The sequence below is a fragment of the Phyllobates terribilis genome, unplaced genomic scaffold (assembly GCF_046119375.1).
Source record: "Phyllobates terribilis strain yellow unplaced genomic scaffold, ASM4611937v1 Scaffold_3__8_contigs__length_932513732, whole genome shotgun sequence".
NCBI lineage: Eukaryota > Metazoa > Chordata > Amphibia > Anura > Dendrobatidae > Phyllobates > Phyllobates terribilis.
In genome coordinates this window covers 708,118,659-708,133,714 of record NW_027362763.1, presented here as the reverse complement: position 1 = coordinate 708,133,714, position 15,056 = coordinate 708,118,659, and the positions used below count along the sequence as shown (strand labels likewise).

General features: G+C 45.1%; 1 protein-coding gene across 3 annotated transcripts in view; it reads left to right on the top strand.

Moving 5' to 3' along the window:
* RCOR3 (REST corepressor 3) overlaps positions 1 to 15,056 on the top strand; it is a 54,478-nt gene that overhangs the window by 21,560 nt on the left and 17,862 nt on the right. For all 3 annotated transcript variants that reach the window (XM_073671992.1, XM_073671993.1, XM_073671994.1), the window contains exons 3-4: positions 5,962 to 6,039; positions 14,580 to 14,632. In XM_073671992.1, coding sequence (XP_073528093.1) covers positions 5,962 to 6,039; positions 14,580 to 14,632 — 131 coding nt within the window. The remainder of the gene's footprint in view (positions 1 to 5,961; positions 6,040 to 14,579; positions 14,633 to 15,056) is intronic.

Genomic DNA, 15,056 nt, shown 5'->3' with positions numbered 1-15,056 from the left:
TACATTACAAACCCTTCTCAGCTATCCTCTCCTAGCACAGTCGGCTCTGCTGAACTGCCCTTTCCCCCCACAATGCCTTTCCGGAGATGTGTCAGTAATCAAACGTGTCTGTGGTGCTTAACTTGTAATTGGTCTGCAGTGAGAGCAGAGCAGGGTCTCATTACATCTCACACAGGAGTAGTCCAGAACAGGCAGGCTGTTCATGTGCGAGACACAACAGCCTGATCTCACCACAGAGTGAGTAAAAGTTATTTGAGCATAGCAGATATTAGTATGATTGACATAATCAGTAATCAGGAGAACTGATAGAAGGGTTTGTAATGTGACAGAGCTGAACTCAGCTGCGCTGTTCCTCCACCCCGTTATTAACCTCACTATGACTCATGCATGAGCTTAGTCCAGGAGATCAGAGCTAGCTGTCATTATATGTATCACACACTTGAGAAATCTGCTTGAAGCTATGATAGGGGCCAGTGCTTGTTCCTTTGAGTGTTGCTACCTGCTTTTGATTGGTCAGCATCATACAGGGTACATCACACATTACACGCCCCCAGTGAAAACTGTCTGACCACAACCACTTGGGCTTAAAAAAAAAAAAAAAAAAAAAAAATTAACTCTTGAGGTGCAAAATACTTTGATTGCTAATATATACAAAAGAGGCGAAATAAAAAAAATATATACAGTAGTGTGAAAAAGTGTTTGCCCCCTTCCTTTGTATGTTTGTCTCACTTAAAACTCACCTGTCAACAGGATTGTGCGCTGTAGAATACATACACTGTCAGGTGGGCGACATTACACTGATTAGAATGATACCTTGGTTGATGAAATCCGTCCAGTGGTTCTTGTGTAATCTTTACTTTCAGTTTGGCGATAATGATATGCTCGTGCTTCTGGACAACCTATCTGGTGCTCTGCTGACATATTCATCTGTATGCTCTTAACGCAGCTCACTGATCGTTCAGTGATCTGCCTCCTATTTTACATAATGCATCTAGTAGTGCGCAGGGCTGTGGAGTCGGTAAGCCAAACCTCCAACTCCGCGACTCCTCAGTTTCCATGACACCGACTCCACGACTCCGACTCCCTCATACATGGCTCATGTTTAAGTGATAAATTTACTGAAGCACAGATTCATCTCAGCTAAAAGTCTAGACCCTTAGATCAGGAATAGGACAGATATTTATAGGACATTTCATAACTTTCCTAAATTCTTATGAAAAAATATTCCCCACAAACTGCATTGAACGACTGTACCCAATTTATTATATATTTTAGGAGTCGGAGTCAGTCCATTTTATACCGACTTCGATTCAGACTCCACCAAAATGGACACCGACTCCACAGCCCTGGTAGTGAGGGGCTAGGTAAAATAGGACGCAGGTCAGTGAGATCACAGTGAGCGGTCATAAGAGCATATATATATGAATATGTAAGCAGAGCACCAGATAGCGCCCCCCCCCCCCCCAGGCTGCCCGAAGCACGAGCATATCATTATCCCCAAGCTGAAAGTAAAGATTACACAAGAACCACAGGACAGATTTCATCGACCAACGTATCATTTTAATCCGTGTAATGTCGCCCACCTGACAGTGTATGTAGTTTACTGAGCACAATCCTGCTGACAGGTGCACTTTAAATTTTTCAGATCACAAAACAAATTTAAATATTACACAAATATAACACAAGTATTTTACTGTTGGTATGATGTTCCTTTTCTAAAATTCTGTGTTACTTCTACGCCAGATGTAATGGGACATACACCTGCCAAAAAATTCAACCTTTGTCTCGTCAGTCCACAGAGTATTCTCCCAAAAGTTTTAGCGATAATCAAGATATTTTCTGGCAAAACTAAGATGAGCCTTTATGTTCTTTTTGCTCAGCAGTGGTTTTCGTCTTGGAACTCTGCCATGCATGTCGTTTTTGCCCAATCTTTCTTATGGTGGAGTCATAAACACTGACCTTAGCTGAGGCAAGTGAGGCCTGCAGTTCTTTGGATGTTGTTGTGGGGTCTTTTGTGACATCTTGGATGAGTAGGCCGGCCACTCCTGGGAAGGTTCACCACTGTTCCATGTTTCGCCATTTGTGGACAATGGTTCTTACTGTGGTTCGCTGGAGTCCCAAAGCTTTAGAATCTTTATAACCTTTTCCAGACTGATAGATCTCAATTACTATGTTTCTCATTTCTTCCTGAATTTCTTTGGATCACAGCATGATGTCTAGCTTTTGAGGATCTTTTGGTCTATTTTACTATGTCAGGCAGGTCCTATTTTTAGTGTTTTGATTGAGAACAGGTGTGGCTAGGGAAATTGAACTCCGCTTCCGATCATGCGCAGTGCGCCTCTCTGAAGCCGGCACAGTTACTTCCGACTACAGAGGATCAGTGATGAGAGGGGAAGAAGCCGCACACATGCGCTAGGTAAGTATAGCACTAGCCATGTTGCCGACACTTGTAAGTTATGTTATCTTGCCCACAGGGGCGTGATAACATGCTAAGTGGGTCGACTAGTCTGGGGACACTAACGCCCCCTCGATTAGTCAAAGCCCTCATTTACATATCATAAACAGACTTTAGAAATACTTTTTTTTTTTAAAGATCTATTTGTGTGTATAGTAATACAGGGACTGTTAGGTAGGGTGTTTATATATGCAGACTCAACTGTTGGGGGTTCTTGGAGCACAGGGGGCCTGACAGGTTCCCTTTAACGCTGTGTGCACACGATGCGTTTTTAATGCGTTTCTGCGGCGATTTTGCATCTGCGGAAACGCATTGAAAACGCATGGTAGAAGGGCAGCAATGTTCCCCAATGGAAATCCGCATGTGCTGTGCCCATGCTGCTGATTTTTCCGCAGCGTTTATGCTGCGCTCAAAAATCCGCAGCATGTCCTTTAATTTTGCGGAAACGCAGTGTTTTCGCCGCCATTGACTTGCATTAGAACGCACCAATACCGCAAGACTGCATTTGTACTTGCGTTATTGGCGCGTTCTAATGTGCGGATGGTACCCGAGTGTGGAGAAGATGAGACTCTCCTCCACACCCAGGTACCATTAAAAAGCTGTAAAAGAAGAATAAAATAAAAAATAAGATATATTCACCTTCCGATGGCCCCCGGTCTCCTTCCCTCTGCTTGCGTGCAAGACTGAAGGACCTTCGGTGACGTCACAGTCATGTGACCGCAGGCCCTTCAGCGCAGTGTCTCGCGATATCCCGGCAGCCAGGAACAAGCCAGGAACGAACGCGGCAGCACACGCCAGGGCCATCAGAGGGTAAGTATAGCTTTATTTTTTTTATTTTTAAACATTCTTACGGTCACACTATATAAATCCATGTCGGTTGCATGGATTTATACAGTGTGACCTAGTTGTCAAGCACTTTCCAAGTGATGCTAAAATCGCCTGGAAAGCGCTTGTCAATCCGCATGCGGAAACGCATGTATTCCGCAGGAAAAACACATGTACAATCCGCATGCGTTTTTCTGCCAGGGAGATGCAGAAATGATGCAGAAATTTTCTGCTTCATTTCTGCATCGTGTGCACATACCCTAAGCGTGACAAACATGCAAAAGAATAAGAAATCAGGAAGGGGGCAAACATTTTTTCACACCACTGTATATATGTTGTACTCTACTCAGCCACTGTTACATTGTGTGTCCAGTTCAGCAAAAAAAATAAATGTCAAAGGTACTATGAAAAAAAAAAATTACTTTTGGGTAGAAATTCTTTTTTTAAGTGCTCTTTTTTTTTTCTCGACAAAAAAGGTCAAATTCTTTTGTTGATTCATTTAGTAATATCTTTATAGGGGTCGGCCCTTTTGATTAAGACACTCAATTGAAATTCATAAGGATTGCGCTGTAAGTTATATGACAAAAAATGACCCCCACATAGCACAGGCAAAAATAATTGGTCCAAATGCTTATTAAAAAAAAATAATAATAATAATGATAATACTTTTGGTCAACGCTGTTCTTTTATGCTGTTGGTGACAAAATTCCAATTAATCTGTGATTATTTACTAAAAATGTCAGTAGACTCTGTCCTATATCATGTCAGAGGAATTGAGTGAATTTACACCTGTGAGGCATCTCGCAGCACAGCATACCTCCACAGCGGAGCTAAACACTAATATGCAGCACAGCTTACCTCCACAGTGGCACTAAACACTAATATGCAGCACAGCTTACCTCCACAGCGGAGCTATACACTAATATGCAGCACAGCATACCTCCACAGCGGAGCTATACACTAATATGCAGCACAGCATACCTCCACAGCGGAGCTAAACACTAATATGCAGCACAGCTTACCTCCACAGTGGCACTAAACACTAATATGCTGCAAAGCTTACCTCCACAGCGGAGCTATACACTAATATGCAGCACAGCATACTTCCACAGCGGAGCTATACACTAATATGCAGCACAGCATACCTCCACAGCGGAGCTATACACTAATATGCAGCACAGCATACCTCCACAGCGGAGCTATACACTAATATGCAGCACAGCATACCTCCACAGCGGAGCTATACACTAATATGCAGCACAGCATACCTCCACAGCGGAGCTATACACTAATATGCAGCACAGCATACCTCCACAGCGGAGCTATACACTAATATGCAGCACAGCATACCTCCACAGCGGAGCTATACACTAATATGCAGCACAGCATACCTCCACAGCGGAGCTATACACTAATATGCAGCACAGCATACCTCCACAGCGGAGCTATACACTAATATGCAGCACAGCATACCTCCACAGCGGAGCTATACACTAATATGCAGCACAGCATACCTCCACAGCGGAGCTATACACTAATATGCAGCACAGCATACCTCCACAGCGGAGCTATACACTAATATGCAGCACAGCATACCTCCACAGCGGAGCTATACACTAATATGCAGCACAGCATACCTCCACAGCGGAGCTATACACTAATATGCAGCACAGCATACCTCCACAGCGGAGCTAAACACTAATATGCAGCACAGCATACCTCCACAGCGGAGCTAAACACTAATATGCAGCACAGCATACCTCCACAGCGGAGCTATACACTAATATGCAGCACAGCATACCTCCACAGCGGAGCTATACACTAATATGCAGCACAGCATACCTCCACAGCGGAGCTATACACTAATATGCAGCACAGCATACCTCCACAGCGGAGCTATACACTAATATGCAGCACAGCATACCTCCACAGCGGAGCTATACACTAATATGCAGCACAGCATACCTCCACAGCGGAGCTATACACTAATATGCAGCACAGCATACCTCCACAGCGGAGCTAAACACTAATATGCAGCACAGCTTACCTCCACAGCGGCACTAAACAAAGCTCAAAGTGCAGCGTCAAATGTTTACCCTTAATGTACTGAAGGTCTGCAGTAGTCAGATCAGGGAGTTGTAGTTTCCCTAAAGAATCGGTGAATGGACAGATTCCCTGGGTGAAAAGGTTAGAAGGTTGCAGATCCCTATTGGCGACCTGATGCTTTGGCCAGCACTCTCCTCACACTCTGTGACACTGTGCTGGATAGTGGTGTTATTTTGGACGTTCTTTAATCTGCCTCTAAAGTTTCCCATTTGATGGCTGCTTTGTACTTTTTTTTTTTTTTTTTTTTTTTTTTACAGGGTCCATCATACCACAAAAATTAGTTAAAACACGTCAATAACTTCCTAAATGTCAAATTCTACACAAAAAAAAATGTCCGGTCATGTACGTCCGACTCCAGCCGCAGCGAACCTATGACAATTAGTAGTTCATAAAACATGCCATCCCGTAGCATTAACTGTTTGTGGTCAGATGTTACTTTAGCCCGGACCCGACTGTTTGGACGGAGGACAGCTCTTCTTTCTATTAATTGCTGACATTGCAGAATGAATTACTTTACTAATGATCCTCTTAGTAGAGGCCGGCATTTGTCTCTGACTTTATCCTTTATATTTAAGGTGCTACCAAATACACAGATAAGGATAATGGAGGAATGCTGGTGTGGTCTCCCCATCACAATATATCCGACCTGAAGTGTAAGTACCGGATCACTGACATTGCTACTTAGGTTGGGTATACAGTCATGGCCAAAAGTGAAATTGTTCCAGAAAGTGAAGTATTTCTCCCAGAACATTATTGCAATTACACATGTTTTGTTGTACACACATGTTTATTTCCATTGTGTGTATTGGAATCACACAAAAAAAACAGAGGGCTAAAAAAAAAAGGCAAATTGGACATAATTTCACACACAACCCCAAAAATGGGCCGGACAAAATTGTTGGCACCCTCAACATTGTCATTTCCTATAACCATCAAGAAGCTTCTTACATCTCTCAACTGGAATTTTGGAGCACTCTTCTTTTGCAGACTGCGCCAGGAAACCATGGGTGTATGCTGCTGTCACTAGGAGGCTGACACTAGGCAAAAAAAGAATTGGCTCCTCCTCAGCAGTATACACCCGCCTACAGGCACCAAGCTCATCAGTTTAAGCTTAGTGTCTGTAGTCGGCGGATCTGGATCTATCCCAGATCAGTCTTTTTCCTTTTCCGGTTACCCTGTTTTTTATTAATTTTTGTCACATTTGTTTTTCATGTTCTTCTCTTCAGGGTGCAATTCTCACCCTGTCTTCCTGCACACAAGCGACCGAGAGACCAGTGTGGTATCACCCACTCTCAGACCCGCTGGGCAGGACTTTATTCCTTTACCTCACGTTGCTTCAGGGGGATTCCCGGTGGCCAGTTCTCGCCCCCTCCTCGGAGCAACCTGGGAGGAAGACTGTGGTCCTTTCTAGGTAACCTTCCCCCTTTCTTAGGGGTTATCACAGTCTTCTTCACCGTCCAGGACCGGTGTGAGAAGGAGGAATTGCCAGGAAAAAAGTTTGAATAAGTTTTTTGCTGTACTATATCATTTGCATATCAAAATGGATTGCAAAGGACAAAAAAGACAGAACTCATGACATGTTGTTGAATTCATTTGATATGTATTGCTTAAAATCAATAAAAGTTAAAAAAAAAGAATTTGGGAAAGTTATGATATGTCTTATTCCTGATCTAAGGGTCTAGACTTTTAGCTTTTTAGCTGAGATGAATCTGTGCTACAGTAAATTTATCACTTAAACATGAGCCATGTATGTTGGAGTCGGTGTCATGGAAATTGAGGAGTCGGAGTCAGAGGTTTGGCTTACGGACTCCATAGCCCTGATGGCATCACAGGATACCCCCACTGCCCAGGATTTGGCTGTTGCCATCAGTCACCAAGCTATCTCAGGTCGTGGAACGCTTGCCTAACCTTTCTTCCTCCACCAGTGCTCTGTACGTTTCTCAGGACGATTCGCAGGCACCTCAGCTTCTCCCTCAGAATGGTAGAACGAGAATCCATTCCTACTAGAAGCTTACCCACGCAAGCTCCTTGTCCAGTTCTCCTATCCCGTCTACATCCTTCTGGATTTCCTCAGTATCCCATGCCTTCTCCCCCGAGGTGGCCCTGGGGTCCGAGTCCAGATCGGATTCGGAGTTAGATTCTGATTCGAATCAGACGTCCAAGATACAGGGCATGGTTGACAGCCTCATCTCGGCCGTCAACCAAACCCTTAACACTAAGGAGGACGAGGGCCCTTCCCAGGACCACTCTGTCTCTTTTAAGAAGATTAAACGTCCTTCTAGGACTTTTTAAAATCACAAAGAATTTGAAGGTATTTTATTGAAACATTGGGAGTATCCGTAAAAACGTTTTTCTGTCAGAAAACAGTTGGATATTCTGTATCCCTTTAACTCGGACCTGGTTAGTAAGTGGAAGAAATCCCCAGGTGTTGATTCTCCCCTTTCTTCTCTTTCTGCAAAGACTGTTTTGTCTCTTCCTGACGGTTCTTCCCTCTAGGATACTACTGATAGGCAGGTTGGGGCTCTAGCCAAATCAGCCTTTGAGGCTGCCGGTGCCTCCTTTTGTCCTGCCTTTGCTTCCATGTGAGTGGCAAAGCCGGGGCCAAGCTCATCCGGCAGGGCACCTTATCCGCTGCTCCGGAGGAACTTTCTGACCGGGCGGACCAAATCGCCCACGCAGGGAGATACTTACTCTCCGCGTCACTTGACGCCGCTACCTGCTCAGCCCGTGTCACTAGCAATATTATTGCTAAAAGTAGAATTCTTTGGCTTAATGCCTGGAATGCGGATCTGTCTTCCAAAAAGTCCCTTACCAACCTCCCCTTCCAAAGCTCAAGACTCTTCGGGTCTAAGTTAGACCAAATAATTTCAGATGCCACAGGGGGCTAGAGCACCTCTCTTCCCCAGCCTAAGCGTCCCTTTACAATGAGACGCTCGCTTCAATCTCGTCCCTTTCGTCAAGTCGCTTCGCCAGGCTCCTCCCAGCAAGACCGCCCTCCGGCGCAGCAGGAGAGACGAAAACCATCTTTCAAGCCCACCCCTAATTGACGCGCAAATGGACGCTCTTCCATGTCTTCCGGGTCACATTTCGGTTCCAATAGATTCTCTTTAGCATGACGGGCCACCCCTACCTGGGACTCCTCCCAGGGTGGGCAGCCGTCTTCTTCTCTTCTGGGACACGTGGCTATCTGTAGTCCACGACGCCTGGGTCAGAGAGATCCTGACTTCTGGCTACAAGATCACATTTTCTTCCTCCCCCTCTTCCCAGAAAGACACCCTTTCATTCCCCACGTCCCAGACTTCTTTCAAGCCATCTCCTCTCTCCTTCAGTCAGGAGTCATAGTACCTGTTCCCTCTCACAAAAGCTTTTCTGGTTTCTATTCCAATTTTTTCGTCCTCCCAAAAAAGGATGGCTCCCTCCGCCCAATCCTGGATCTCAAGCGTTTGAACCAACGGGTATGCATCCGTCACTTCAGAATGGAGTCACTCCTTTCAGTGATTGCCTCAATGGAACCCGATGAGTTTCTCTGCTTGGTGGATGTAAAGATCTGAGGTTGTGGGTTGTAAGTAATCACCTAGGCAGGTTAACGATGCAACAATATTTTATTGATCACAGCCATGGTAATAAAGCAATTCCAGGTAAATGGCTAAAATACAGTTCTCTCAGTCCTCAAATTCCCAATCTGGGTTCAGTAGTTCCACTGGCTTTGTATAAGGCCATACTCACTGTCTCCCAACTTTTGGTTAGCCCACAGATTTCGTATCTCCAGCCAGTATAGTCTGTAGCCACAGTCCATGATCCTCTAGACTGCAGATAAAACGATGAAAGCACAGGTATCCAGTAGCCGCAGTCCTTTTAAGAAAGTTTAAATCCAAACGACATAATCCATAATGGTAACATGTTTATCCATTTATCCTTCCAAGCCCACGGACTCCATCCTCTTCGTCCAATCCTTCCACACAACTCTCTAAAACATGTCTCCACTTTATTCCACTGGGATCAGTCCCCTCCCAGGTCATAAGTGATCACACCCTCCCCCTTAAACATTCACTGTTCACTAAAAAGCAATGAAGAATTTTCTAGAAGCCTTCATCTGAGACTGCCTGTAAGACCCCCTGTGGTGACGGCTCCACTGTGTCAATCTGCACTCACCTAATGAGATTATTGGCTGTTGAAACAATGGACTCCTGAGATAAAGATGAGATTAGTGGAATGCTGGACATTTTACAAGTGAATCTTACATTCTGACAAGTAAGCAGAACTATATAAAACATAACAAGTAAATCACTAATAAAACACAATAATAATATTGACAAAAATGGTGGTCCGTTGCTGGAAAAGTATCATAGTCTTTAATAAGTGGGCAGCTCCTCACAGTGGACATTCAGGATGCGTACCTGCACATTCCAATTTGCGCATCACATCAGAGATTCCTTTGTTTTGCTTTTCAGGGGAGGCATTACCAATTCACAGTGCCCCCATTCGGCCTTGCCTCAGCACCCAGGGTTTTCACGAAGGTAATGGCGACTGTCATGGGCATCCTGTGCTCCAGAGGGATAGTAGTTATCCCCTATCTGGACGATCTGTTGATCAAGGGCCCCTCTCTCAGGGACTGTTGCCAAAGCCTTCAGATCACTCTGGACACTTGCCCGGCTGGGCTGGATTGACAATTTAGCCAAATCTTCCCTAATTCCTGCTCAACGACTGACCTTCCTTGGCATGTTATTCGACACAGCCCGTGCCAAGGTCTTTTTCCCAGACGAAAAGATTTCTGCTGTCCATCAGGGGATTCGCCTTCTAAACAACCCATCTCCTTACTCCCTTTGTCTCTGCATGAGCATTCTGGGGAAGACTGTCCCCTCCATGGAAGCAGTACCTTTTGCCCAGTTCCATATCCATCCTCTCCAATTGATCCTCCTGTCAGCTTGGGCAAGAGGATCTCATCCCTGGATCGACCCATCGTACTGTACCCCCGTGTGAGGCAGTTGTTGGCATGGTGGATTCTGCCTTCCTCAATTTGCCCCGGGAGATCATTTCTCCCTCTCCAGTGGCAGGTGGTCACGACCAACGCCAGCCTTTTGGTGGGGGTGGCGGTTTTCCTTCATCACACGGTACAGAGTACCGATCAACCTCCTGGAAATCAGGGAAAGCTACCTCTCCTTGACCCACAGGTAGGATCTCCTTGTAGTATCTCCAGTTCAGTTCACATTCAATCGGACAATGCCATGGCCGTGGCGTACATAAACCACCAGGGAAGGACACGCAGCAAGTCCATCATGAAGGAGGTCTCGAGAATCCTGGTGTGGGTCGAGAGGAGCGTCCCCGCTATCTCAGCGGTACACATTCCAGGGATGGACAACTGGGCCGTCGACTTTCTAAGTCGCCAGGGCCTCGCCTTAGGAGAGTGGTCCCTCAACCCCGATGTGTACCATCAGATTTGTCAGCGTTGGGACACTCCCGACTTCGATCTGATGGCGTCTCGATTGAATCACAAGGTTCCCAGCTTTGTAGCCAGGTCCCGTGATCCTCTAGCAATCGGTCAGGACTCCCTGGTCATGTCATGGTCCCAGTTTCAACTGCCTTACCTTTTTTCCCCCGCTCCCATTGATATCGCGAGTCGTCAAGAAGATAAAGGCAGAAGGAGTACCCTTTGTCCTGGTGGTCCCAGACTGACCCAGACGGGCTTGGTATGCAGAGCTAGTCAGCCTGCTCGCCGACTTTCCCTGGAAACTTCCAGACTGTCAAGATCTACTCTTACATGGGCCTCTCTTCCATCAGAATTCTTGTCTTTCAATTTAATGGCATGGCTGTTGATCTCTGGGGTTTCTCGCCCCAGGTCATTCACACCATGATTAGTGCAAGAAAGCCTGCGACTTCTCGCATTTACCATAGGACCTGGAAGGCTTGGAAGGCTTTTTTCCGCTGGTGTGAGGATAAACAGCGGGCTCCCATTTCCTTTTCACTTCCTTTCATTCTAACCTTTTTGCTGTCGAACCTTGACGCCGGCCTTTCTCTTAGTACTCTTAAAGGCCAGATTTCTGCGATTTCAGTTCTTTTTCAGTGAAATTTGGCTTCTCGCCCCCCCAGGTCAAGACCTTCCTCCAAGGAGTGGCTCACTTGGCACCGTCGTGTCGCCCTCCTGTGGATCCGTGGGACCTTAATCTGGTCTTAAGTGTTCTTCAGCAATCTTCGTTCGAGCCCATTCAGGACATCACGTTGTCCCTTCTTTCCTGGAATGTTGCCTTTCTGGTAGCCGTTACTTCTATTAGAAGGGTTTCCGAGCTGGCAGCACTCTCGTGTCATTCTCCTTTTCTCATTCTCCATCAGGACAAGGTGGTCCTCAGACTCGTACCTTCCTTCTTACCAAAAGTGGTCTCCTCTTTCCACATCAATGAGAACATTGTTTTACCTTCTTTCTGCCCAGTTCACCCCCTTGAGAAGTCGTTCCACAATCTGGATCTTGTCAGAGCTTTACGCGATTCTACCTTGCAAAGACCGCTTCTTTTCGGCGTTCGGACACCTTGTTTGTCATCCCTGAGGGTCGTCGCAAGGGTCTCCCATCACCCGTTGCATCCGGTTAGCCATACTGGAGGCATATTCTCTGGGAGTAAGGGCTCACTCTACCCAGGCGGTGGGGGCTTCCTGGACTGTTCGCCACCAGACCTCTGCGTCTCAAATCTGCAGGGCTGTGACCTGGTCTTCGCTTCATACTTTCGCAAGGTTTTACAGAATTCATACCTATGCCTCGGCTGATGCCAGCCTGGGAAGAAAGGTTCTGCAAGCTGCAGTCGCCCACCGTCCGACCTAGTCTGTGTCTAACTATTCTGCTCCCTCCCTAGGGACTGCTTTAGGACATTCCATGGTTACCTGTGTCCCCCAATGAAGCGATAATGAGAGGGATTTTTGGTACTCACCGAAAAATCTTTCTTGGAGCCTTCATTGGGGGACACAGCTCCCTCCCTGGTTTTGGCCTGTTCTTTTCTGGGCCTATGTGGCTCTGTTGGGCCTGTACATAGTTGCATCTTAGTGTGGTTCCTCCTACTGCTTTTATCACTAACTGATGAACTTTGTGCCAGTCGGTGGGTGTATACTGCTGAGGAGGAGCCAATTCTTTTTTTTGCCTAGTGTCAGTCTCATATCCACAGCAGCATACACCCATGGTTACCTGTGTCCCCTAGTGAAGGCTCCAAGAAAGATTTTACGGTGAGTACCAAAAATCCCTCTTTTAAGATCTCTCCACAGGTGATCAATGGATTTTAGATCCACTCATTGCTGCCACTTTAGAACTCTCCAGCTCTTTCTTTCCATCCATTTCTGGGTCCTTCCGGAAGTATGTTTGGGGTCATTGTCCTGCTGGAAGTCCCGTGACCTAGGACACAGACCCAGCTTTCTGACAGTGGGCACTATATTGCGACCCAAAATCTCTTGGTAATCTTCAGATTTCATGATTCCTTGCTCACAGTCAACGCACCCAGAAGCTACAAAACAACCCCAAAACATATTTGAACGTCCACCATATTTGACTGTAAGTGCCATGTTCTTTTCCTTGCAAACCTCATTCCATTTTTCGTAAACAGTAGAATGATGTGCTTTACCAAAAAGCTCTATCTTGGTCTCATCTGTGCACAATACGCTTTCCCAGAAGGATTTTGGCTTACTCACATACATTATGGCAAACTGCAGTCTAGCGTTTTATGTTTGTGCCAGCAGTGGGGTCCTCCTGAGTCTCCTGCCATAGCATTTAATTTCATTCAAATCTCAACGGATAGTTTGAGCTGACACTGATGCACCCTGAGGCTGCACGACAGCTTGAATTTCTTTGGAACTTGATTGGTGCTGCTTTTCCACCATCTGGACTATCCTGCGTTGCAACCTTTTATCAATTTTTCTCTGCCGTCCATGTCCAGGAAGATTACCTGCAGTTCATGGGTTGTAAACTTCTTGATTATGTTGCGCAACATGGACAAAGGAACATCAAGATCTCAGGAGATGGACTTATAACCTTGAGATTTGTTGATATTTTTACACAATTTTGGTATTCAAGTCCCCAGACAGTTCTCTTCTCCTCTTTCTGTTCTCCATGCTTAGTGTAGCACACACAGACTCACAGTGCAAAGATTGAGACCACTTCAGCCACTTGTTATCTGGTTTCAGGTGTGATTTTCATATTAGCCACACCGAGTTACTTGCCATGGGTGAGTGTTTCATGAATGTGATGCTCGTTCAAAAAGTTGTTTATCTACAATTTTGGAAAGGTGGCAACAATTTTGTCCAGCCCATTTTGGGGGTTTTGTGTGAAATTATGTCCAATTTGAATTTTTCTCAAGTTTTTTTGTGCTGTCCCAATACACACAAAGGAAATAAACTTGTATAACAAAACGTGTGTAATTACAATAATTTTCTGGGAGAAATACTTAATTTTCTCGAACAATTTCAAGGGTGTCAACACTTTCAGCCATGACTGTATACCATGTTGTCTTATTTATGCATCATAAGCTCCCAAGGTCACAACATGTGAGCGGAATGGGGCAAGTTTAAGAGATGAGCACCTTTTTTTGGCTAGGAGTTATTTTGAAGCAGAAACAGTCTTTTTGCTGAGGTTTTTTTTTATTTAGAGGAAACGTGTCAGGACCTCCAGGTTTTTTTGCGGAAGATTTAAAGAGTTTCCTCTCCAAAAACTCCATGTGCACATAGCCAATGAGCGGAAACTCCGAGATTTTGAGGAAGATTTGGAGTTTCTTTTCCCTATGCGCTCTAGAAAGACGTCATATGCACATACCTTTTAAGGTAAATGTGCAGAAGTTTTCTTTCACAAAGCCAGTGTCATTTTTTTTTTCTTCTTTCCTCAAGCAGTTTTGCAGTGGTTTTCGCAGTGCCTCCTTGCGGGCGGCTTTTTCATATTCAGTTTGCGCACCGTGAAGCGATTAAGAAACATGACAAAAACTGATCATGTGCACATCAGTGTTGACGTTACACTGCTGGGCATCATGTTCATTTTCAGTCGGAATCCACCTGAAAAAGATGCCGTGTGCACCTGTAAAAATACCACCTAGCAGCACATCGAGATTCTGCAGGTTCCTCTATACAGACTCCTTCACGCTTTTACATATTCTTGCGATTGAGCCGTAGATATTATAGTAGACAGTTGATAATCTTATCTCTAAAAAGCCTTCTTCCTTTATTTGTTTTGTAGTGGATGAATACATTGCAGTAGCAAAAGAAAAACATGGCTACAACGTGGAACAGGTAAAATTGTCAGGCTAGCACATGCTTCTTTAAGAACAAACACAAAACAAATAAAAATGTCCCCTCAATTCCCCTCTCATTTCCTCGCATAAAGAAATTATATGTCATAGAAAATATTAAAAATCTTTGAAGTCATTCACTGCCCCCCCCTTTTTTTCCCTTGTCATTTGCAAAGGTAGCTGACAGTCCCAGTAACAGAAGATCTGATACCAAATCCCTCCCCCTCCTCCTTTATCCCATTTGCAGTAAGGAAGCAGGAGCTAGCAATCTAAAAGCTGCCTTTATGTAAAATGGCAGTAAACAAAGAGAAGTGCCAACCCTAATTAACATGCAAGGGAGAGCTTCTTATAGGATAAAGACCATGAGGATGTATATTGTGCTTAGACAAAAAGCCAAACAATTGACAGGTAATTGAGACAGGAGA